We start from the raw sequence: 20,652 nt of genomic DNA on the forward strand, positions 1-20,652 counted from the left end.
TCTGCCAACCTCAGCTGCATGCCTGGTGTGGAAATGGGCAAGTGGGTGACCACCGAGAGACTCTTCCTGCTGTTCTTTATTTTTTATTTTTTATTTTTTTATTTTTTTGAGATGGAGTCTTGCTCTGTCACCCAGGCTGGAGTGCAGTGGCATAATCTCGGCTCACTGCAACCTCTGCCTCCCAGGTTCAAGCAATTCTCCTGCCTCAGCCTCCTGAGTAGCTTGGACTACAGGCACATGCCACCATGCCTGGCTTTTTTTTTTTTTTGGTATATTTAGTAGAGACAGGGTTTCACCATATTGGTCAGGATGGTCTCGATCTCCTGACCTCATGATCCGCCCGCCTCGGCTTCCCAAAGTGCTGGGATTACAGGCGTAAGCCACCAAACCCGGCCCCTGCTGTTCTTGATTAGGAAACACTACCCCCTTTAAAATCAGCTGCCTGGGGAGCCCGCTATTAAAATCCTGAGCCCAGGACCCTCTCCAACTTGAAAAGGATTCCAAGTCCTTGATAATATGAAATCACTAACTTATCTGTCAAACTTGGGTGCAGGGGGGGCGGGGGAAACAGAGGTGGAGTCCACACAGCCCCTGGCCTTAACAGGCTCACAGCCTGCAAGGGGAGACAAACATGTAAACAGAGAGGGATAACATAGTCAGATAAGGGTTGAGATGGAAGAATTGCAGGCAGTTTGACATGCAGACAAGGTCTAAGCTGCCTGGGGTGAAAGGAAATACTTTTCAGAGAAGGTGACAGCCAAGATGAGTCAGAACTACTCATGTAATTCAATTTGGTTCAGCAAATATTTGTTGACTGCCCTCATGGGTGCTGGACCTGATTCCAGGTGCTGGAGATGAAGAGATGAGCCATCCACAGTCCTGTCCTCAGGGGGGCTTCCCATCTGGTTGGGGAGATAGAGGCATGAACAATAGGCTTGGGCAATAGAATAACAACAGCCTACAATAGTTAAAAAGCATTTGTTCTGTGCCAGGCACTGTCTGAGCATTTTGCAAATATTAACTCTTTAACTTCACAAGACCCCTATGAGGCAGGAATGTTATGAGCCACATTCCACAGATAAGGAAACCAGGGTACAGAGACATCAAGTATAATGGGTGCTGGGGTGGATGTGCTTTGCAAGGTGCAGGAAAGTCAAGAAGATGGAAGGGATGGAGGGCTCCATGTGGAGGGTTTAGGAAGAGTTATCACGGTGAGACCATAAGCTGGGTTTTGAAGGATGAGTAGGAGTTTTCTAGGTAGGGCAGAAATAACAGCATGCTCAAAGGCCAGGACTCCTGAAATACACTGAAACACTCAGGGTGCTCAGATAGGCAGCATGGGAGTGCACAGAGGGTACAAAGGGAGTGTCAGGAGGGGAAGCCACAGAGGTGTCCAAAGCCCAGTGAAATGGTGACTTGAAAGCTAACTAAAGCATCCAGATTTGACAAGGAGGGCAATGGGGAGCCACTGCAGGGTGTCTATCAGGGAAGTGGTTTACATTCATTCCGTGAATGTGTATTAATCATCTCTCATATGCCAGGCATTGTCCAGGGATAGATGGGCAAGACCCACAGGGTCACTGCCCTCCTGGATATTATATTCTAGAGAACAAGAACAAAAGCAATTTACAAACTACATTAAAAATCACTATTATCATTTCAAAAGTGATGAGGGTGTCTAAAGATATTATATTCTAGAGAACAAGAGCAAAAGTGCTCCCTGAAGCCTCTTTTATGGATTTCCCTGAACCTCAGTTTTCCTCCATCTCAGGTTTTATCCTTCCTACTCCCGGAGCCAGAGCAAGCAATGCTCTTTTCATTTGTTTACAGAGTGGGGTAGCCACTAAGAGTCCTTTTTAGGAAAGGATTCCATCACTATGAAAAATTTCAAAAAAACTTGAAAACCTTGCAGTGCCTGGATTTTTATTTTTAGGAATTTTTCCTTGGTGAATATGTGAGCTCATTTTTGTCCTCTCCCAAAGGGATGTGAGAGTCCCTACCTCCCTCACGAGCTCCCTGCGCCTCTTCCCCTCACCCTAGCTCCTCTCAAGGGACAAGGAGGCACCATTCCTGGTGATATTTCCAAGAATAAAGAAGCTGGACTCTGGAGAGGTGAATGTCTCAGGTTTCCAGACAGGGAAGAGCAAGAAAGAGAGTGGGGTAGGGGAGACCACAGGATCCGGGGTGTGTGTGTGTGACAGGCGTACCATGTGTGGGTGTGTACAGGTGAGTGTGAATATGGACATGGTGTGTCTATGTGAGTAGGTGTAGAAGGGTGAAGATGAAGGCAGGTGGATGGTCCCTGGGTGTTCCTGTCGCCTCCCTGGGTCTCCCTGTCCTCTAGGGGCCTCCCTGTATTCCTTCTTGGCTTTCCTGCTTCCACGCTGCCCCGCTGCAAGGCTAACTCTGTAGCCTCCCTGACTCCTCTTAGGGTCTCCCTATCCCAGACCCAGATCCCTCTGCCCCATGGAGCATGCCTGTCTCACAGATCTCCTGGAGTCTCCCTGCCTACCTCAGGGTCTCCCCACACTCTTTCCAGGGTCTTCCTGTGTGCTACCTCCCTAATCTCATTTCTTTGGGGTCCCCCTGTCTCCCGAAGGCCCCCATCTCCCAGGTCTCCACAATGGGTGAGTCTCCTGTCCCCTGAGGTCTCTCCTGTCCCCTGGGGTCTCCCAGTGGCCCCAACCTCCCATCAGCAGTCTCCCTATTTCCCCTGGGATCTCCTGGTCCCCAGAGTGCTCCCATCCCCCAGGTCTCCACGTTGAGTCTCCCTGCCTTGGGGTCTCCATGGTGGCAGCTACCCTGCTTGACAGCAGCCTCCCCCAGGGGTTACCTGTATGCCGGGCTGGAGTTCGGCGCCGAGTGCTACTGCGGCCACAAGATCCAGGCGACGAACGTGAGCGAGGCAGAGTGCGACATGGAGTGCAAGGGCGAGCGAGGCAGCGTGTGCGGCGGCGCCAACCGCCTCTCTGTCTACCGGCTGCAGCTGGCCCAGGAGTCGGCCCGCAGGTGTACGTGAGTCTGCCCTGCCCCTCTCTGCTGCTCTTCCCTCGGCTGCAGCCCTTCCCACCAGAGTAAAGAGTCCCACATGTCTGCCCTGTACCCTCCATGGCTCCCCATCACTCCAAGGCCACCACCGTCCTGCCCCAGCCTCGCCTCTCCCAGTCCCTCACAGAACCCTTTGCCCCAGCTCCTTTGAATGGTCCTGCATGCGCTTTTCTCTCCCTCCCACTCTGAGCTGCCTCTGGTTCCAGCTGCATCCCTCATTCTCACCAGTCTTCCTCCTTCTGAAACTGAGTTGGAGCCTGAGCCTCGCCTTCCCATCCTGATTTTCTCAGAGCAGATTGTCTCTAATGATGATGATGGTGGTAATGACAATAGCAAACACTTTGTGCTTTTCTCCATGCCTCATATAGAATAGCACATCTAATCTTCACAATGACCCTTGACATAGACTATTATTTACTTATTCCCATTTTACAGATGAGGAAACTGAGTCTCAATGTCACAAAGCTTGTAAGCAGCAGAGAATTTAAACCGACTCTGGAATCCTTGATGCTTTCAAAGACAGAATTCATCCTGGCTTGTTCAAGCTTCTGGTTTGAGTCTTGTTGGAAAATCTCTCTGATTTCCAAACCAACAGAAGGAGGGAGTGAATAAGAGGACAGGAGCTGGCTGCTTGTCTGAGGGCACTGTCCCATCATTGTCCCCTCCTGGGGACTGGGGGGGGGAATGTTTAATAACAGCTAGTAACTATTTATCAATAATCTGCTGTATGCCAGGCACTGTCCTAAGCCAATTACAGACCTGATTTCCTTTACCTTCCCTACAGCCTTTTCAGGTAATTACTGTTTTTCATTACCCCCAACCAGTCCAAGGTCACACAGCCTAATTCCAGATGACCTTAAGACCTATGAGAAGAGTTAATGGGCTTGATAAAAGATGGGGGGTGCTGACCTTTCTGGGGGTTACCCCTCCCACACAGTCCAAGGACAGAGGCAGAAATCCACAGCTGCTTCTCTAGCCCTCTGGCCAGTGCTTCCCAGATTTGCATGTGTCTGAGAGTTCCCCTGGGAGATCTTGTTAAAATGCAGATTCCAACTCAGCAGGTCCAGTGAGATGCCAAATTTCTAAAGAGCTCCCAGGTGATGCCAGGATGCTGGTCCACAGACCACATTTTGAGCCTCTCTGGATCTCGTCCAGAATGTAGTCCTGCCCACCCGGATGGCTTTAGCAGAAAGTTAACAGCTAGTCTGTTTGCAGAGAAGGGCCTCTTCCATGTGAATTTCATCATTTATAGAAACTCATTGTTTGTTTGCTTGAAAATGTGTTCAGTGTTTCAAATCCCAAATACATATATGTGTGTATATATATATATATATACACACATATATATATACACACATATATATATATACACATATATATATACACACATATATATATATATATTTTGAGACAGAGCCTCACACTGTTGCCCAGGCTGGAATGCAGTGGTGTCATCTCAGCTCATTGCAACCCCTGCATCCTGGGTTCAAGCAATTCTCCTGCCTCAGCCTCCCAAGTAGCTGGGATTACAGTTTCCCGCCACCACGCCTGGCTAATTTTTTTTGTATTTTTAGTAGAGATAGAATTTCACTGTGTTGGCCAGGCTGGTCTCAAACTCCTGACCTCGTGATCCACCCACCTCAGGCTCCCAAAGTGCTGAAATTACAGGCAAACGCCACCACATCCAGCCTCAAATCCCATATTTTTGAAGCTCCATTCAAGCTTTGCTGTGCAATAGGGTCAAGCATGCGGTCAATTTGCAAACTGGCTGGTTTTTCCAAATGAACTGCAACTTCCACCTCCCCATAGTCACCTCAGTTCAGGTATGAAGGCCTAGGAGGGCAGAGGGCAGAGGACAGAGGTAGCATGTGAAATCCAGGCCAGAGAATGTCCACAGAGTGGCTTTCTGGTTTGGCTGCTAATATTATGAGTTTTTAACTTAGTGGCAGATTTATCACCTTTACAACTGCTCGCCTTTATGTCAATATTTATGTCATTTTGATAGCAACATTTGGACCATCTGAAGAGATGACCTGAAAGTCAGGGATATTTAGAGGGAAAGCTGCTGCCAGTAACACATCCTAGTGGATGAAGCTGAGATAGGTAACAAGAATTGGACTGTGTATGTCATTAGCCAGACACTAGCCAGACCTCCTTTTGGTTAACGTTCAGGTTGGCTGAATAACCTGGACACACTCTCTCTCAATATCTCTTTCTCTCCTCTCTCCCCTCTCCTTCTCCCCACCTCTCTCTTCCTCTTTCTCTCCCCCACCTTCCTCCCTCTCTCTTCCTCTGTCTCTCCACCCCCATTTCTCTCTCTCTCTCTCTCTCTCACACACACACACACACACACACACACTGCTGTGATCACCTTGTATTATATAAAACACTTTCATTGACCATGGGTGAGCTGGGGGGCTGCTGGCAGGAACGCTGCTGCACCCCTCACCTGCCCCCTTCTCTGTGGCACAATTATTTGGGTGGTGCTTTGTACCATCTGAGAATAGCTTTTTTGTATTATGTCCAAGAGGAAGAAACACACTTATTTCTACTGAGAGTGGAGTCCTGGATTCTCTAAAGTCCATCACCGTTGTTCCAAATCATCACTGTATAACGTTTGAAGCTTGAGCACCTTCAGCTGGAGACCCTAAAAGAAAATCTAAGCCTTATTAACCTCGAGGCTACTAAGGCTGAGACTTAGAAGGGAGGCAGCTTGGACAAGGAGAGAGATGGCTGACAGTGTTTCAAATCCAGGTGGCAACATGGTATACAAAGAGAGTGCAGGGACCATTCATTGAACCAAAACACTTGATGAGCTCCTCTGTGGATGAGGTATGGAGAGGCTCAGTGGTCCGTAAAGCACAGTGCCTGAACTCAAGGAGCTTTCCATCTCATGGGGCAACAGACCTGATACTAATGAAAATGGTTCAACCATGAGTTAAAAGGATAATTTTATGCAGACCCAATACAAGTAGGATTGGTTGAACCAGAGACCCAGAGGGCTGTGGGGGCTCTGTGTTCAAGAGCCAAGGGAGCAACTTTTGAGCTGAATCTCATTCTAAGAGGATTCCAGGTGAAAGGGACAGCCATGTGTTCTAATTCATGATCAAAAGTCCAGAGTCAGCAAAGGTCATGTGTTGAATGCTATGTTGGAAGCACCTTTCTCACTGATGTCTGCATTTTACATTTGTAGAAACTGTGGCTCAGAGAATAGAAATGGCTAAATTGAACAGCACTGGGGGAGGCTCCCTAAAGGAGGGGGCAGCTCAATAAAGGAGGGGACATTTGACGAGAGCCTTGAAAGGTTGTTGCCTGGCGGAGAAGAGGAGGATACCCAGACTCAAGACAAATCACCAAGCAGTGGGAGAGGAATTAGGCAAATAAAAGAGTGCACAAAAGCCTGGTGCCTATTGCAGGAAATGACTGGCAGGCATGGTTTTTCCAAGGCTATTGTGCCTCTTAGGGACTGAGCATGGGCTTGAACCCAGGTCTGTGAATCCCAGTTAGGATACCCGCTTGCTACAGTGTTGTAGACACCCTGACCCTGGAATTTGGTTCAGAACACCATTTTCTCTCTTTTAGGGGAACTCCTTGGCTCCAGCTCATCTCCTCCCTTCCCTGACCCCTGATCCCTCCTTCCACCTTGTTTCCAGACTCTATGCAATGTGAAATCTGCAATGTCTTTGCTCTGACTCAGTGGCGCCTTCGATTTCCTAGGATTATGCCTAGAATTTGCTTTGTACACAAAGAAGTCAGAAAGGGATGGCTTCCAAGTCACTGGCACACAACTCTGGCATGTATTACATCAGGCAAGAGAAATGAGTGAACCCTCCAGCAAACAGCTATGGCAGAAACCAGATTTCATTTGTAGAGTCATTAGTTGGTATTAACACTGTGTCCTAATTGTGTTTTCCTAAGCAGTGGCACAGAAGGCTTAATGATTGGAGAGATCTAAAGGAAGCTTGTTATCTCCCAAGGACCATTCTGGTGGGGCATCTGCCTCGCACAGGGTGCCAGCCTACATGTTTCTGAGGTGAGGTGATGGAATGCTCCCATAATAGTGAGCGCATTAAAAGGTTAGCAGAGCAAATGTCTGCAGGCACCCTGCTATTCTGCCTTGACACAGACTCTCAGGCACGTGGACTCTTTGCCCTTGCTACGAAAGAACTGAGAAATGGACTTCTTTCTTGGTCAGATTACATTTTTCACAGTAGTTTGCTAAATGTGTCGGCAAGTGTAGCTCTCCTCCCAGGGGTAGAGACCTGCTGGTGATTTGAGAACATTATGGCTTTATGGGATGTTGCAAGAAATTTCATTTGCCTGAAAGATTCTTGCAAGATTTGGGTTGCAAAGTTCATCAGAGCGGGGCTCTTGAGTCCCGAGGGTGGCTGTCCATGGTGCTGACCACTGCACTGCCTAAAACCCCAATGATGGCAAACCAGCCTCTCCCAGGGATCTGTACTTTTTTCCTTTTGTTTTTTCCTTCCTAGTTTAGTGAAGACATTATGAAGCTTACACTATCACTGAAAAAAATAGATACCTTATTTATGGTTCACAATTTACATGGTGGTTTTCGTGTACTGTTGTTAATTCTGGCAATTTTTTGTCTCTCAAAAACTTTTGTAACTCAAAAGTTAGGAGAATTTTGTGCAGTGCTTTGCTTTATGTTCACTGATACTCCATTCCAACTACTTTTACTGAGGGGAACCCTCAGATGATTAGGGGACAGTCACATTTGCTGGAATGGACCACGTCTAGTTCCTTCTTTGCTAGACCTGGAGGCTTCTTCTACCTCCCTTTGCTGTAGGTCTGGGAGCCCTGAATTTCATAATTCATATGGGACCCCATGAGCTCTTCTCTGTAGGGCCAAGGGAATGATAGAAAATATTTCTTTTTCTGCATCATGATGGGAGAGAATTGGTTTGCTCTTCTCCCCTAAGCAAAATCTAAGTCATTGGACAGGAAAATATTGGGAGCAATGCAGGTTTTGGAATCAGGCATAAAGTTTCTATCCCAACTCTGTCACTTGATGGCTGTATTGACTTTGGCCAAGCCACTCGTTCTTTCTAGGCGTCTGGTGCTTCATCTATAAAATGAAAACCATCCCAATCTTTCACAATTTCTGTGGCCACCGAGTGAGGTAAAGACTAGAAAGCACCTAGCACAGTGCCTGTTACAGAGTAGCTTTTTCCTAATGGAAACTCCCCAATTCACTCTGAGAAGCACCCAATTCAAGCGATTTGAATTTCCAACAGCCCACAGGAGCCTTTGGTAATGTCTAAAAATAGCTGGCTTGAATTCTCTTTGGACAGTTAGGCTCTTTGTGTAATTCAATCTCTCTCTGATTATAGGTAGCTAGGTAGCCATTAACAGCTTCCAGCTCACTGCCTTTCCTCCTCACCAGCATCTTTAATGCAGTGGAGCTTGGCCTAATTACCCAGGGGGTGGTGGCTTCTTTCAAACCAAGGAGAACTCTTCCACGGCTGCCTCTAAGCTGATGCCTGGTGACATTTACCTCATTTTTGTGAAGCTCCAGAACAAAGAGATGATAGGACTTCAGAGACACTTGCAGCTGGTTCCGGGCTGTTCTTCGTCTGCCCCCAGCAAAGGGAGTTGATGAACAGTTGCTCTGCTTGCTTCTTGCTAGTAAAAAGCCCAAGCTGCTGAGGTCATGTACCATCCCAGCTAGCCTGGCAATGCAGAGCTGACATTGTCAGAATGTGGGGCATGGGCTTTTGCAATCCTTGGACTCCCACTGTGGGGCCTGAGAGGATTTCTGGAAAATTCAGGTAGCTGGAATGGGAGTCTATGGAGCCCAACTTGTTAAAATTGGGCAGATCTTCTTCAGGATAGTAGAGATGGGAAACTAGGATGTGATGTCAAACAAGATTGGGGTCAAATCCCAGCTCTGCTGCCTACCAGCTGTGTGACCTGGAAAAGTAATTGAATCTTGCTAAGTTTCAGGGTCTCTGCCTATAAAATAGGATAATAATATTGTTCACCTCATAGGTTGTTATGAGGATTAACTGAGATATAATACACACAACATACTTAGCACTAATGACATAGAGTAAACAGCTGTTATTGCTGCCATCATTGTTATTATTTAGAAAGGGTTGATCATTAGGAAGATGCCATCCAGGGCTACTGCTGTTGTCATTCATGATTCCAGGGAGTACCATTCACATATATTATGAGCTGTGACAAGCAGTGGCCCTGAAATCTGTGAAGGATTTTCCTTGTAATTAAAAGTGCTCAAAGATCCAAGATGTTTTAAGTTGGGTTCCCCCAATACAGGGATGTGAACCTTGGCTACATGGAAAGTGTTGCCAAGATGCACCCATAGGGGACTAGAAAGGTTAGATGGGGAAGAAAGCTAATACAGGGTCCCTGACAAAGCAGGTCTCTAGTGAGGACAACGGAAGCTTAACCCCACTGGAGAGCTCTGGGGGATGATATTGAACAAATCTCAGACGTGTTCCACCCGAGGAGCAGAAAGTTGCTGTATTTTTTTTTCCTCCAACTGTCATCCATCATTGGCTGAGGGTGGCTCCTGGGGAAATTAACTCCCTGGCAGGCCCAGCCTGTCCCTCACAGGCCCTAAGGCAGAGTGATGGTCACTATCAGCCAATAATGGAATGGCAAATGCCAAGAGCAGGCATATTAGTGGACCACTAACAGCAAACAGTGCATGGGATCTAGCCACCTTCCATATATTATGAGCAAGTGATGAAAGGAAGAAGGAGTGTCATGGTTTGAGTACTTGTTATATCTCAGACTCTGTTGTAAATGCCATCGCATAGACTTTCACCCCAGCTATGCAGGGTAGATACGACAATCCTCCTGTACAGATGAGAAAAACTGAGGCTCAGCAAAGTGAAGACACCTGCCCAATGGCACACAGCTAAGTAAGCAGCTGACCCAGGTCTGTCTGCCTTAAAGCCAAGGCCCTCTCCTCGGGACACCAGAGCCTTTTGCAAACAAAGCATCTTTTCACTGCTATGGAAATCCAGAATTCTTTATACCACAGGACAGTGTCAGGGAAGCCAAGGGATTCCCTAGCCACTTCCCTTTCATTTTCAGACATAAGAGATGAAAGAGCCTCTCACCCACTGAAGGGGAGGGCCAGGTGACCCATATTACAGATGCAGGAAATGAGGCAAGTGGGGAGATTAAATGTCTTGGCTACCGTGTGTATTCTGTGTCCAGATCACCAAGACAGTGGAGAGCCACCTGCAGAGAGAGATGGCCTCCAGAGAGCTCCCCAGGTCCCTGGGTGTCGAGCTAAATCCTTCTCTTCCTGGCTTGGAAGGCTCTCCAACCTTTCTGCCAGACATCAGGAAGCCCTCTGTGACTTCACACAGTTTCCTCACAAAGTAGAATAGGCCAGACTTCAGGAATACCTGCCACCCAGGAGATTAACTGTTCCTGGAACTGACTTCCCAAACTGTTATCCCCCTCACCGCACCCCCAGAACACATCTTGCCCAAAGAGGTGCACAGCAGTAGCTTCTAATCCATCTCGGGCCCTTTAAGTCCTCTAAAAATTTTACCTTACTTGGTATTCACAGCATTCAGTTTAGCCCTCCTCTGTAAGCTGGGAGAGTCAGGGACTCATTAGCAGGTGCTTAAATGTCAAAGGGAGGCCAGTCTCTGCAGAGCTGGATCTACAAAGACTTCCTTCCTCTTCCTACTCTGGCCTCCTAATATCTAGGCCGGCTGGAAGAAATCACATGGAGAAATGCCAGCTTAGGGATTCCACATGGCTCTCCCCTTCTTTTCAGTCTAAGGACAGCTGGCAAGGAGACAGACCTTTGACTGCCCCCTCTGTAGTACCTGCAGCTCACAAAGTTTATCCATGCCCATCTCTGAATGAGCCACCCAATATTTATGCCCCCATTTTAGAGATGAGAACATTGAGGCTCTGAAATGAGAGGGAACTTGCCCATGGTCAAAGACAAGGAAGGGCAGAAGTGCCAGTGGGTGCCATGTGAAGGAGAGTTCCCCATTTTACAGCTGAAGGTGCTGAGTTCCAGAGAGGAGAAACAGAGTCGGGATTAGAACTCGTGTTTCCTAGTCGCTGAGTCTTCTGTTCCTCAGCCAAGATGGCTCATCCTGAGCCTGTCAGTCCAGGGAAATGCCATGGCTCTCTGGTGTGGTGCCAGGATGGAAGGCCTCTCCTGGGGCTCTGGGCCAGGGTGGGTCCCCTGAGGCTCATCTGGAGATGCATGTCAATGTGACCCATCAGTGGACTGAGCCCAAAAGATGGGTGCCCAGCTTGGGGGCAGGGGAGAGGGCAGAGTTCTTGGCCAAGGAAGCCTAGAGGAAGTTGCATGTGTGCCACCCACAGGCCCTGAGTAATGCCCCAGTTCCTTCAATTATTTGGGGCCATGCTCTTAGAGGATGCAAGGGTGACTCCTGAGGGTGAAGGACCCCAAAGACCACCCTGGGCTTGCTTCAGCTTTCACATTCCCACAGTCAGACATGCACACTACCATACAGAGATGACTTGTATGTGAGGCCCACTGTGATGCAAACAACCGGGACAGATACCAGCAGTGTCCCTGGCTGTGGGCACCAGGTGCAAGGGTCCCCAGTGCTCTTGGCATCCTGAGAAAAGACTCCACCTGGGCTGGACTCCATCAGAGGGACCTACCCATCAAGTTATTCTCTCTTCTTATGGTGCATTTCCCCTTGCACGGGGGAAATAAGTATTTTTATCTGAACCTAGGTGCCAGCTGTTGGGGGGATGGTCGGGAAATGTCAAACCCCTGGTGGCATTGAGCTGGGCTCATGAGGGACTGGCTGAAGCCCAGCCTCATCCTCTACTAGAAGAGGAGCCCTTTTCTCAGCCAGCTGGTTGCCGGGCAACCCAGAGAGAGCCCATGGGGTTATTGTCTCCACATGCACAAACACCTTATGGTAAGACTTGCCCTCCTAGAGGTTGATTTGATGCACAGCCACACAAGTTATCTACAGAAGCGCAGAGTCAAATGCACAGGGCCAGAGACTCATATGTTCCCCCACAGACAGACCCACTATGTGCAGATGAGCACGGTCCACAGGATCACATTTGCATTCTCAGAGGTCGGCATCCACATGCCCAGACAGGGGGATCTGCACTCACACTGGCATGAGCACAGTCACACATACACGTGGGATGCACACATCACCACTCACACCCTTTCATACACAGATGTGCACTGTGTGCAAAGCAACAGACACACATTCGGTGTCACGTCCCACTGCCCAAACAATCTCAGTGCAGCCAGACCCACAACTGCCCTCACACAGCCTCTCCTGCCCCCATTAATGCACGCACACACACACGTGCACAAACACCACTCACTTCTTCAGACACGACTGCGTCTTCTCAACACACTGCTGTGTTGGGGGCCTCAGACCCCACCAGGGTAGTGGAACAGGACTCAAGAAAGGACCCACATTAGAGGATAAGAGCTGGTGGGCTTGGGATCCCTCCAAGGGTGCCCAGGACTGCCCCAGCCCCAAAGGGGCCTCCGTTGGCCCCAACCCCCAAAATACTGTCTGTAGCAACCCTCCAAGCTCTAGGATTTCATGATGGTCCCTCAAATAGGATCCTGGTGGGGAAGAGGCAGGTTAACAATTTGAAGTTGGTTCTAGAGACCCAGGGTCAAGATCTGGACATTTGAGGATGCTTAAAGAATAATCAGACTCCAGTGTCAGGCGACCTCAGAGTGACAGCCTTGACTTTCTGAATGATTTGTGGTGAAAAGCAGAGTGGACATGAAGGGTGGGAGAGAGAAAATCAATGTCCCACTGTTGTGAAATGCTAAAGCCAGGGGTGGCTTTTTAAAAAGGGACAGCCCAGGACAGTGCAGACTTGGAGTTCAGACATTCCTAGATGGAATCCAGATACTGCCACTTGTCAGCTGTGTGGCCTTGGGCAAGTCACTTCCCCTCTGCACCTGTTTTCTCTTCTTTATAATGGAGAGAATGAGATCTTCCTGCTAAGGGTTAGGAGGGTTCCATCGGATAAGATATATCAAGCGTTTACACAATGCCTGGCACTTGATAAATATCAAAGATGTCAGACTAACTCTTGCAAGCTGGGTGACCTGTATCAAGCAGTTTCAGTCCTCTGAGCCTTGAGTTTCCTCATCTGTAAAAATGGGAAGACCCACAGGACAAGGGTGAATGGGAGAGTTCAATGAGACCACGTGTGTGAACAGCTCAGCCTACTTCCCATCATATACCACACAATCAGTACATGGTAGCAATAATGATCACAACAATATTATGATTTCTTTTTAAAGACAAGGTCCCATTCTGTCAACCAGGCTGGAGTGCAGGGGCATGATCATGGCTCATTGCAGCCTCGCCCGCCTGGGCTCAAGCAATTCTTCCATATCAGCCTCCTGAGTAGCTGGGACTACAGGCGTGCGCCACCACACATGGCTAATTAAAAAAATATATATATATACATTTGTAGAGATAGGGTCTTGCTATGTTGCTCAGTCCGTCTCAAATTCCTGGGCTCAAGGGGTCCTCCTGCCTTGGCCTCCTAAAGTGTTGGGATTAGAGGTGTGAGTCATTGCACCCTGCCAATACTATATTAATATAAGCATCTATTCATAATAGTATCATTATTATTGGAAGAAGCACAGGCTTTGGAGACAGAGAAACTGGCTTCGATCTCACTGTGTTGTTTGTCAGCTCTGTAACACTGGAAGCCAGCGAGCCTCCCTCAGCCTCCTCAGTTTTCTCATCTGAGAGATGGAGGTACTCATAGCATCTATCACCTATGGCTGCTATACAGACTGAATGGACCCAGAGTTCCCAGCATGGAGCCTGGCATTAGCAGGAACTCAGTAAATTCAAGTGGAGTGGAAAGAGAGAGGGAAAGCCAGCATCTCATTGCCCAATGACCTGAGTAAGCATCCGGCTAACTGAGTTTTCTGGTTAAGTGAGGGTTCATCCACAGTGCTTGGGACTTCCCGTCTCATTGCCATAAATCTTTAGCTCAAATGCCCACTTCCCCAGCGGGTGTGGTGATTCACACCTGTAATCCCAGCACTTTGGGAGGCTGAGACAAGCAGATCACTTGAGGTCAGGAGTTCCAGACCAGCCTGGCCAACATGGTGAAACCCCATCTCTACTAAAAATACAAAAATTGAGCTGGGTGTGGTGGCGCACATCTTTAATCCCAGGTACTCAGGAGGATGAGGCAGGAAAATCACTTGAACCCAGGAGGCGCAGGTTGCAGGGAGCCGAGATCCCACCACTGCACTCCATCCTCTGGGTGACCTTACAGGGCATCCCTCTCAGCACCCCAGGCCACAAGATGGAAGACTGTCCAGTGTTTCTCTACGGGGCACTAGTGGCATGTGGATGTGGCACGTGCTCATTTAGGAGGTGAAGGGTTGTCCTGTACAGAACAGGCATGCACATTTCTGGCCCCAGCCTTTCAAGTGCCAGTGGCCTCAAATCACTGGAGCCATCAAAGGTGTTCCCACACCTCTTTGAATGTTCTCAGGGTAGTAGGCATGAGAGTTACTGCATAGTTTAACTCCCAGTCCTCATTTATATTTGGGGAAACTGAGGCCTGGAGGGACCACGCAGCAGATCAGCGCATCCTGACACTATCACCACTACCACTGCCACCTGTCTCACCAGGATAAAGCCAGAGACCCAGAAAGCTAAGACAGCAGGAGTCTGGGGGATGCCTTGGAAATTCGTCATTTAACCAAATTCCTAATGTCCTCTTAGTTTTCTTGGCTTGTCACTGCAATGAGCAACTTCAGGCTATCAGGCGCCATGTGGTAGAAAGAATCACTAGGGTGTCTTTGATGGCTAAAATATAAAATTATCATTCATAAACACCCTTCCCCCACCCTTCTACTCAGGGAGTTATTCCATATCCTCTTCTCTGCACATAAATATAAATATATATGTGTATGCTAAAAAGCGCTTTTACACTCTAGATAGACCCAGACACCGCTACAGAGAGAGACATATGGTTTTTACAACTTGCTTTGCTTTTTTCCAAGGGCTAACACTTTGCTTCTGAGATGAGCCTCAGTAAGTTTTTGCAAACGATGGGTCCTTAGATTTGTCTTGTAACCTCTTCTCTCAAAGCCCTGTTTCTCTCATCCGTAAAATGAGAGTTTACAATGAACGTTGCAGGATTTTCAAGAAGGTGACATGAGCTGACGTTTCTGAAGTGCTCAGCAGAGCAGATGACACATAATAGGGATTCAATAAATGGGGTCTGTTCTTGTGCTGATGGTTTTGATCACACCGTGTTAACAATGCCCTTTGTTATATGTGGATGGCTATGCTTCTGGAGGGGTATATACAACTCAGAATTTGAGAAATAACCCAATTTTAAATGTGTATCACCAGACTTTCAAAAGATTTAACAGTGGCCACTTAAAATTTTTTTTACTAGAGATGGAGGTCTCACTATGTTGGCCAGGTTGGTCTTCAACACCTGGCCTCAAGCAATCCTCCTGCCTTGGCTTCACCTTTTTTGTCTTTATTACATAAAAATACATATTCATTGTAGAAAAAAGTTAGAAAAGAGTTTTACAAAGAGTTGGAAATAAAAATTACCTATATTCCTACTTGATTGGTCAGAGTTCTCTAGGGAAACAGAACCAACAGGATTAAAACCAATAGGATATGTGGATAGATATATTAAGAGATTTATTTTAAGGAAATTGGCTCACGCAATTGTGGGAGCTGGCAAGTCCGAAATTCGTATGGCAGGCCAGCAGACTGGAAACTCAGGCAGCAGTTAATGCTGCGATCTTGAGATGGAATTCCTTCTTCTCCAGGAAGCCTTAGGTTTGCTTTTAAGGCCCTCAACTGATTGCATGAGGCTCACCCACATTATCAAGGGTCATTTCCTCTACTTAAGGTCAACTAATGGTAGATGTCAATCACATACATAAAATACCTTCATAGCAACATCTAGACCAATGTTTCGCCGAACAACTGGGCACCATGGCCTAGCTAAGTTGACACATAAAATTTATCCTTCACACCTACTGTCCAGGGACATCACAGTTATTAACATGTTGGTATATGTCTCTCTAGAGATTAATTTTTTACAAAATTGATATTTTATAACCTGTAGAATTTTACATTCTCAGTTTTTATTTAACTTCGTATCTTAAACGCATATTCATCTGGCTAAAATAACATTTAACACCATTCCTTTCAATGGAATTCCACTTTCAATAGAATTCCATTGCGTGAATGGAATTCCACTTTCAATGGAATTCCATGGTGTGTTGTCATTTCAGACATTATTGGCCTAATTATCTCATTGCTAGACACCTAGGTTGTTTCTACTCCTTCACTTGTTAATTTTTAAAATGCTGCAATGAACATCCTTATTGATAAATCTTTGCGCACATCTGTAGTGGATGCTATAGGCACCCACCCAAGTCCCCTTTCCTGTGGTGACTGTTGGTGGCGATCAATGGCTCACAACTGTCCCCTTCTCTGAAAAATAGCTTTGGGCCCAACAGGAGCAAGCAGCCCCTTCCAGGAAGTTATGCCCCACCCTGGAGGACAGCCCACAGCCAAAAACTGACTGACATTGGAGGCTAGGATAGACAATGCCAAGGCAAGCCAGCCCCCTTTCCTTAAGGGGGTGCCAACTCTGTAGTGCAATTTCTCATCCAGAGCCCCTTCCTGATCCCTGCCGTGAGACCAGGATGGAGGTGGCACCCAGCTGAGATCACATCCTCACTTAGCTCTGTCTGGTCCTGCCTCTCGCTTTCTTTCTCTGAGAGCACACCTTCAATGAAACATTTGTCTCAGGCTCTGCTTCAGTAGCCCCAACCTAAGACAACATCTCTGAATATTTTCTTAAGGGATGACTTCTACTGAAGATTTGACAATGGGTTCCAAATTTTTTATTGTGTAGCTGCACTATTTCTGGGTTAAATTTTCTTAAAGAGATTGCCTCTGACATGTCAGTCCCTTGCAGCTTGTCGGTGCCCAATACTGGGTAGGTAGAGACTTCTGAGGCCCAGGACTTTTCCCCTAAAGCCCAGGGCAGTGAGAGGGAAAGGAGAACCCTGCTAGTAGTGAGTAAGGACAGGACAGCCCCAGACTCCTTGCTTCGCTCAGTCCTCAAACACTCAGCCCTGATGAGATCACAAAAATCCTCCGTGTACTTGATCATTTCCCCGAATGGGGCATTGCCATGGTTGGGAATGAGGAAGTGAGGCATGGGAATCTGACAAAGAAAGGGGGATAGCATGGCCCAGGAAGAATCTCATCTCAGCGACCTGGGTTGTTGACAAAGGGGCCAGGGTTGAGGAGAACGTTCTTTGATGTATCGAGCTCATTGACTATGAACAGACATGTTCAAGAACAGAAAGCATGGCCACTCTTTCCATCTCTGCTTTGGCTTGCTCTGTGACCTTGGGCAAGACTCTTGCCTTCTCTGAGCTTTCTTCAGAAGGTGGTTTTCCCAACCAGATCTGACTCCTTGTATATCTGACTAGTCCTCTTCTCTCTGGCTCTTCAGATGGAAGTGCAGTGTTCCGGGGCTGCTTCCGCAGGCCTGACAACCTTTCCCTGGCCTTGCCCGTGACAGCTGCCATGCTGAACATGTCTGTGGACAAATGCGTGGACTTCTGCACTGAGAAGGTAAGCACAAGGCGGGGCCCTTGGAACTCAGTGGGAGGGAACTGTGCAGTAGTGCTGAAGGAACCACATGCTTGGCTGGAGAAGCAACAGCTCAATTGGGATAGATGTAGTCGTTGACTGGGATCTATGACATGGGAGAGGGATGTGACCATTTCACATGGATCTAAGGGGCTGGAGCTACACAGAATAGATTTTCCTGCCTTTGAGGAAGTGAGTTTTAACACTGATGAATACTTAGGAAGGACGGTTATTAGTCCATTTTCATACTGCTATGAAGAAATATCCCAGATTGGGTAATTCATTTGAAAAAAAGAGATTTAATGGACTCACAGTTTCACATGGCTGAGGAGGCCTCTCAATCATGGTGGAAGGCAAAGGAAAAGCAAAGGTACGTCTTACATGGCAGCAGGCAAGAGAGCGTATGTACAAGAACTGCCCTTTTTAAAGACGTCAGATCTCATGAGACTTATTCACTGTCATGAGAACAGCATGGGAAAAACCCACCCCCATGATTCAGTTACCTCCCACCAGGTCCTTCCCATGACACATGGGGATTGTGGGAGCTACAATTCAAAATGAGATTTGGGTGGGGACACAGAAAAACCATATCGGGGGTGACATTTGAACTGGGCCTAGAAGCATGAAAAAATTACCAGGTAAAGGTAAGGACAGTCCCACCTTGGGACAGAGGGAATTCCCCACTGGTGGAGGTGTGTGAGCAGAGGCCAGGCAGCAGTGTCATCCAGAGCTTTGGGCACTGGATAGCACTTGAGTTGGATGATCTTTCTTCGGCCTAAGGAGCTAGATGTCTGACTGTTTATGTTTCCTCCCTAGCCAGGCTGTGAACTCCCGGAGGGTAGGGGCTCTGCCTTGTACATTTTGTGCCCCCCTTCAATACCCCCAGCACAGAACTGGGCACATAACTGGCACTTAGCGATGTCCAAGGAGCTCCAGCTTTTTCTCAAAATGAGCGAATTACTCAAGTGTCCAGAGGAGAACCATCCCTCCTCCACCACAAAAAGATGGTTGGGCATTTCATTCATTCTAGAGAGTAGTTGAGGGTAGAGAGGTATAAATGCTTAAACACTGAGATGAAGCTTTCTCCTGCAGGACTTGAAAGAGAACTGAAAAAGAAATCCCTTTCTCACGGTCATGCAATACACCACAGTAAATGCCCCCTTGGTGTGATGGTGATATGGGACCCGTGCTTTGGGAAAAGCTGTCTGAGTCTGTTCTCAGACTCAGTGGCTCTGAGTCACACAGATCCACTGGCTAGTGGATCCAGCCACACAGGTGTGACCCTGGTTTGCTACCAGATTAGTCCTGGACTGGCTACCAGGGAGAAGTAGGGGTGGTGGGTCCAGTTTAGAAGCAAATTGGGCAAAAGACAGACCCTTGCCCACCAGATCTCAGGTCCATCCTGCCCCCACTTAGCTGTTTGATAGAACAAATAAAGCAATCAGAAGCACATCTCCCAACAAAGACTCTGAGTACACAGAGGTATCAGGATCTCCTTTGGCTTAAAAGAGCAAATTCAGAAAGCTTTTCCCAAAGCATGGGTCCTATATCACCATCAAGCCAAATCTGCAAATGTTTAATAAGACACTACTGTATGTCAGGACTCCTGCTTAGTGCTGGGGATGCAAAGTTACAAGATACAATCTCTATCAAGGATGCAGGCATTCGCTAGACATCTGCATTGTGGCACCTCCTGGGTGCTCAGACTACACCCTGAGTCCTGGATGCCCCCATCTGCTCTGAGTCATCCTTTTTGGCTATTTCTCTCATTGGGCTTCTAATGCATGAAGCATTTCTCTGGAGTCTAAAAGGCTGGAGCATCACGGCAGTGGCTGCTTGCTGAGAACATCCTCCATGCAGCCCTCTGCACCATGGATCACACGGTTTACTTCTCAGGCCAAGTCTATGAGTTGGACATTTTCAGTCCCATTTCACAAATGAGAAAACCAAGATTCAGAGAGGTGAAGTCATTTGCTTAAGCTCTCAGCACAAGCAAGTGGCAGAGCTGGAGTTCACACTGGGGACTGACTCCAAATTCAAGCTCTTAAACTTCTGATCCACCCTGGCGACCCCACCAGAGAGGCTTCCCAGAGCCATTCAAGAGGGACCAGGCTACCTCAAATCACCAAGCATTTCTTAAGGGCTTGCTGTGCTCCTAAGAGGCATTCTAGAAGATGGGAGGTGACATTTATGAGATTAAAGGAGGCTTGGCTATCATTTGGTCCAGCTCTCTCCCCTTAGCAGGAATCCCTCCACCCACATGGCATTCCCTCACTTCCAGAGGGCCCTGGGGAAACCTACAGATCCCCTGGAATTGGGGGGATAAACAGGCATGTGACAGTGAGATTATGGGGCAAACTAGCGTAGCAAAGTGTCAGACTGTACACAGGACTGGAGAGAAGCGAGGGTGTGTATGTGTGAACAAGAAGTCCCCTTGCAAACCTCCCTCTTCCTGTTTTCTCTGATCTCCTTAGGGGGCAAAGGAGAGAAACTAAGGGGATCAAGTGGACAGGGATACAGAGCTGCTTGTGTCGTGATAGAGGGTCTGAAGTTTAGGGTGTCAGAGGAGGCTCCAGGATTCTCATTATTTAGAAAATGTCATCAGTCATGGCCCAAGCTGACCCTCCAGTATATCAGCACTTCTGCCCTTTAGCTAGGTGCCGCAGTTCCTATTGAATATCTTTTAGGAAAGAAACCAAAGCTACCATGGCAAAGCTGGCTGGATCCAGCCACACAGGTGTGACCCTGGTTTGCTACCATATTGATTATTCCTGGGCCGGCTACCAGAAAGAACTAGAAGTGGTGGGTCCAGTTTAGAAGTAAATTGGGCAGAAGACAAACCCTTGCCCGCCAGATCTCAGGTCAATCTTGCCCCCACTTAGCTGTTCAACAGAACAAATAAAGCAATCAGAAGCAGCTCTCCCAACAAAGACTCTGG

General features: G+C 47.7%; 1 protein-coding gene across 4 annotated transcripts in view; it reads left to right on the plus strand.

Annotated features, from left to right (window-relative positions):
- Window positions 1-20,652, plus strand: part of WSCD2 (WSC domain containing 2) — a 123,044-nt gene that overhangs the window by 78,354 nt on the left and 24,038 nt on the right. For 3 of the 4 annotated variants that reach the window (XM_030821317.1, XM_030821320.1, XM_030821318.1), the window contains exons 4-5: window positions 2,827-3,011; window positions 17,575-17,696. In XM_030821317.1, coding sequence (XP_030677177.1) covers window positions 2,827-3,011; window positions 17,575-17,696 — 307 coding nt within the window. The remainder of the gene's footprint in view (window positions 1-2,826; window positions 3,012-17,574; window positions 17,697-20,652) is intronic. The other variant, XM_030821319.1, reaches the window with a different exon arrangement.

Source organism: Nomascus leucogenys, chromosome 10, assembly GCF_006542625.1.
Source record: "Nomascus leucogenys isolate Asia chromosome 10, Asia_NLE_v1, whole genome shotgun sequence".
Classification (NCBI taxonomy): domain Eukaryota; kingdom Metazoa; phylum Chordata; class Mammalia; order Primates; family Hylobatidae; genus Nomascus; species Nomascus leucogenys.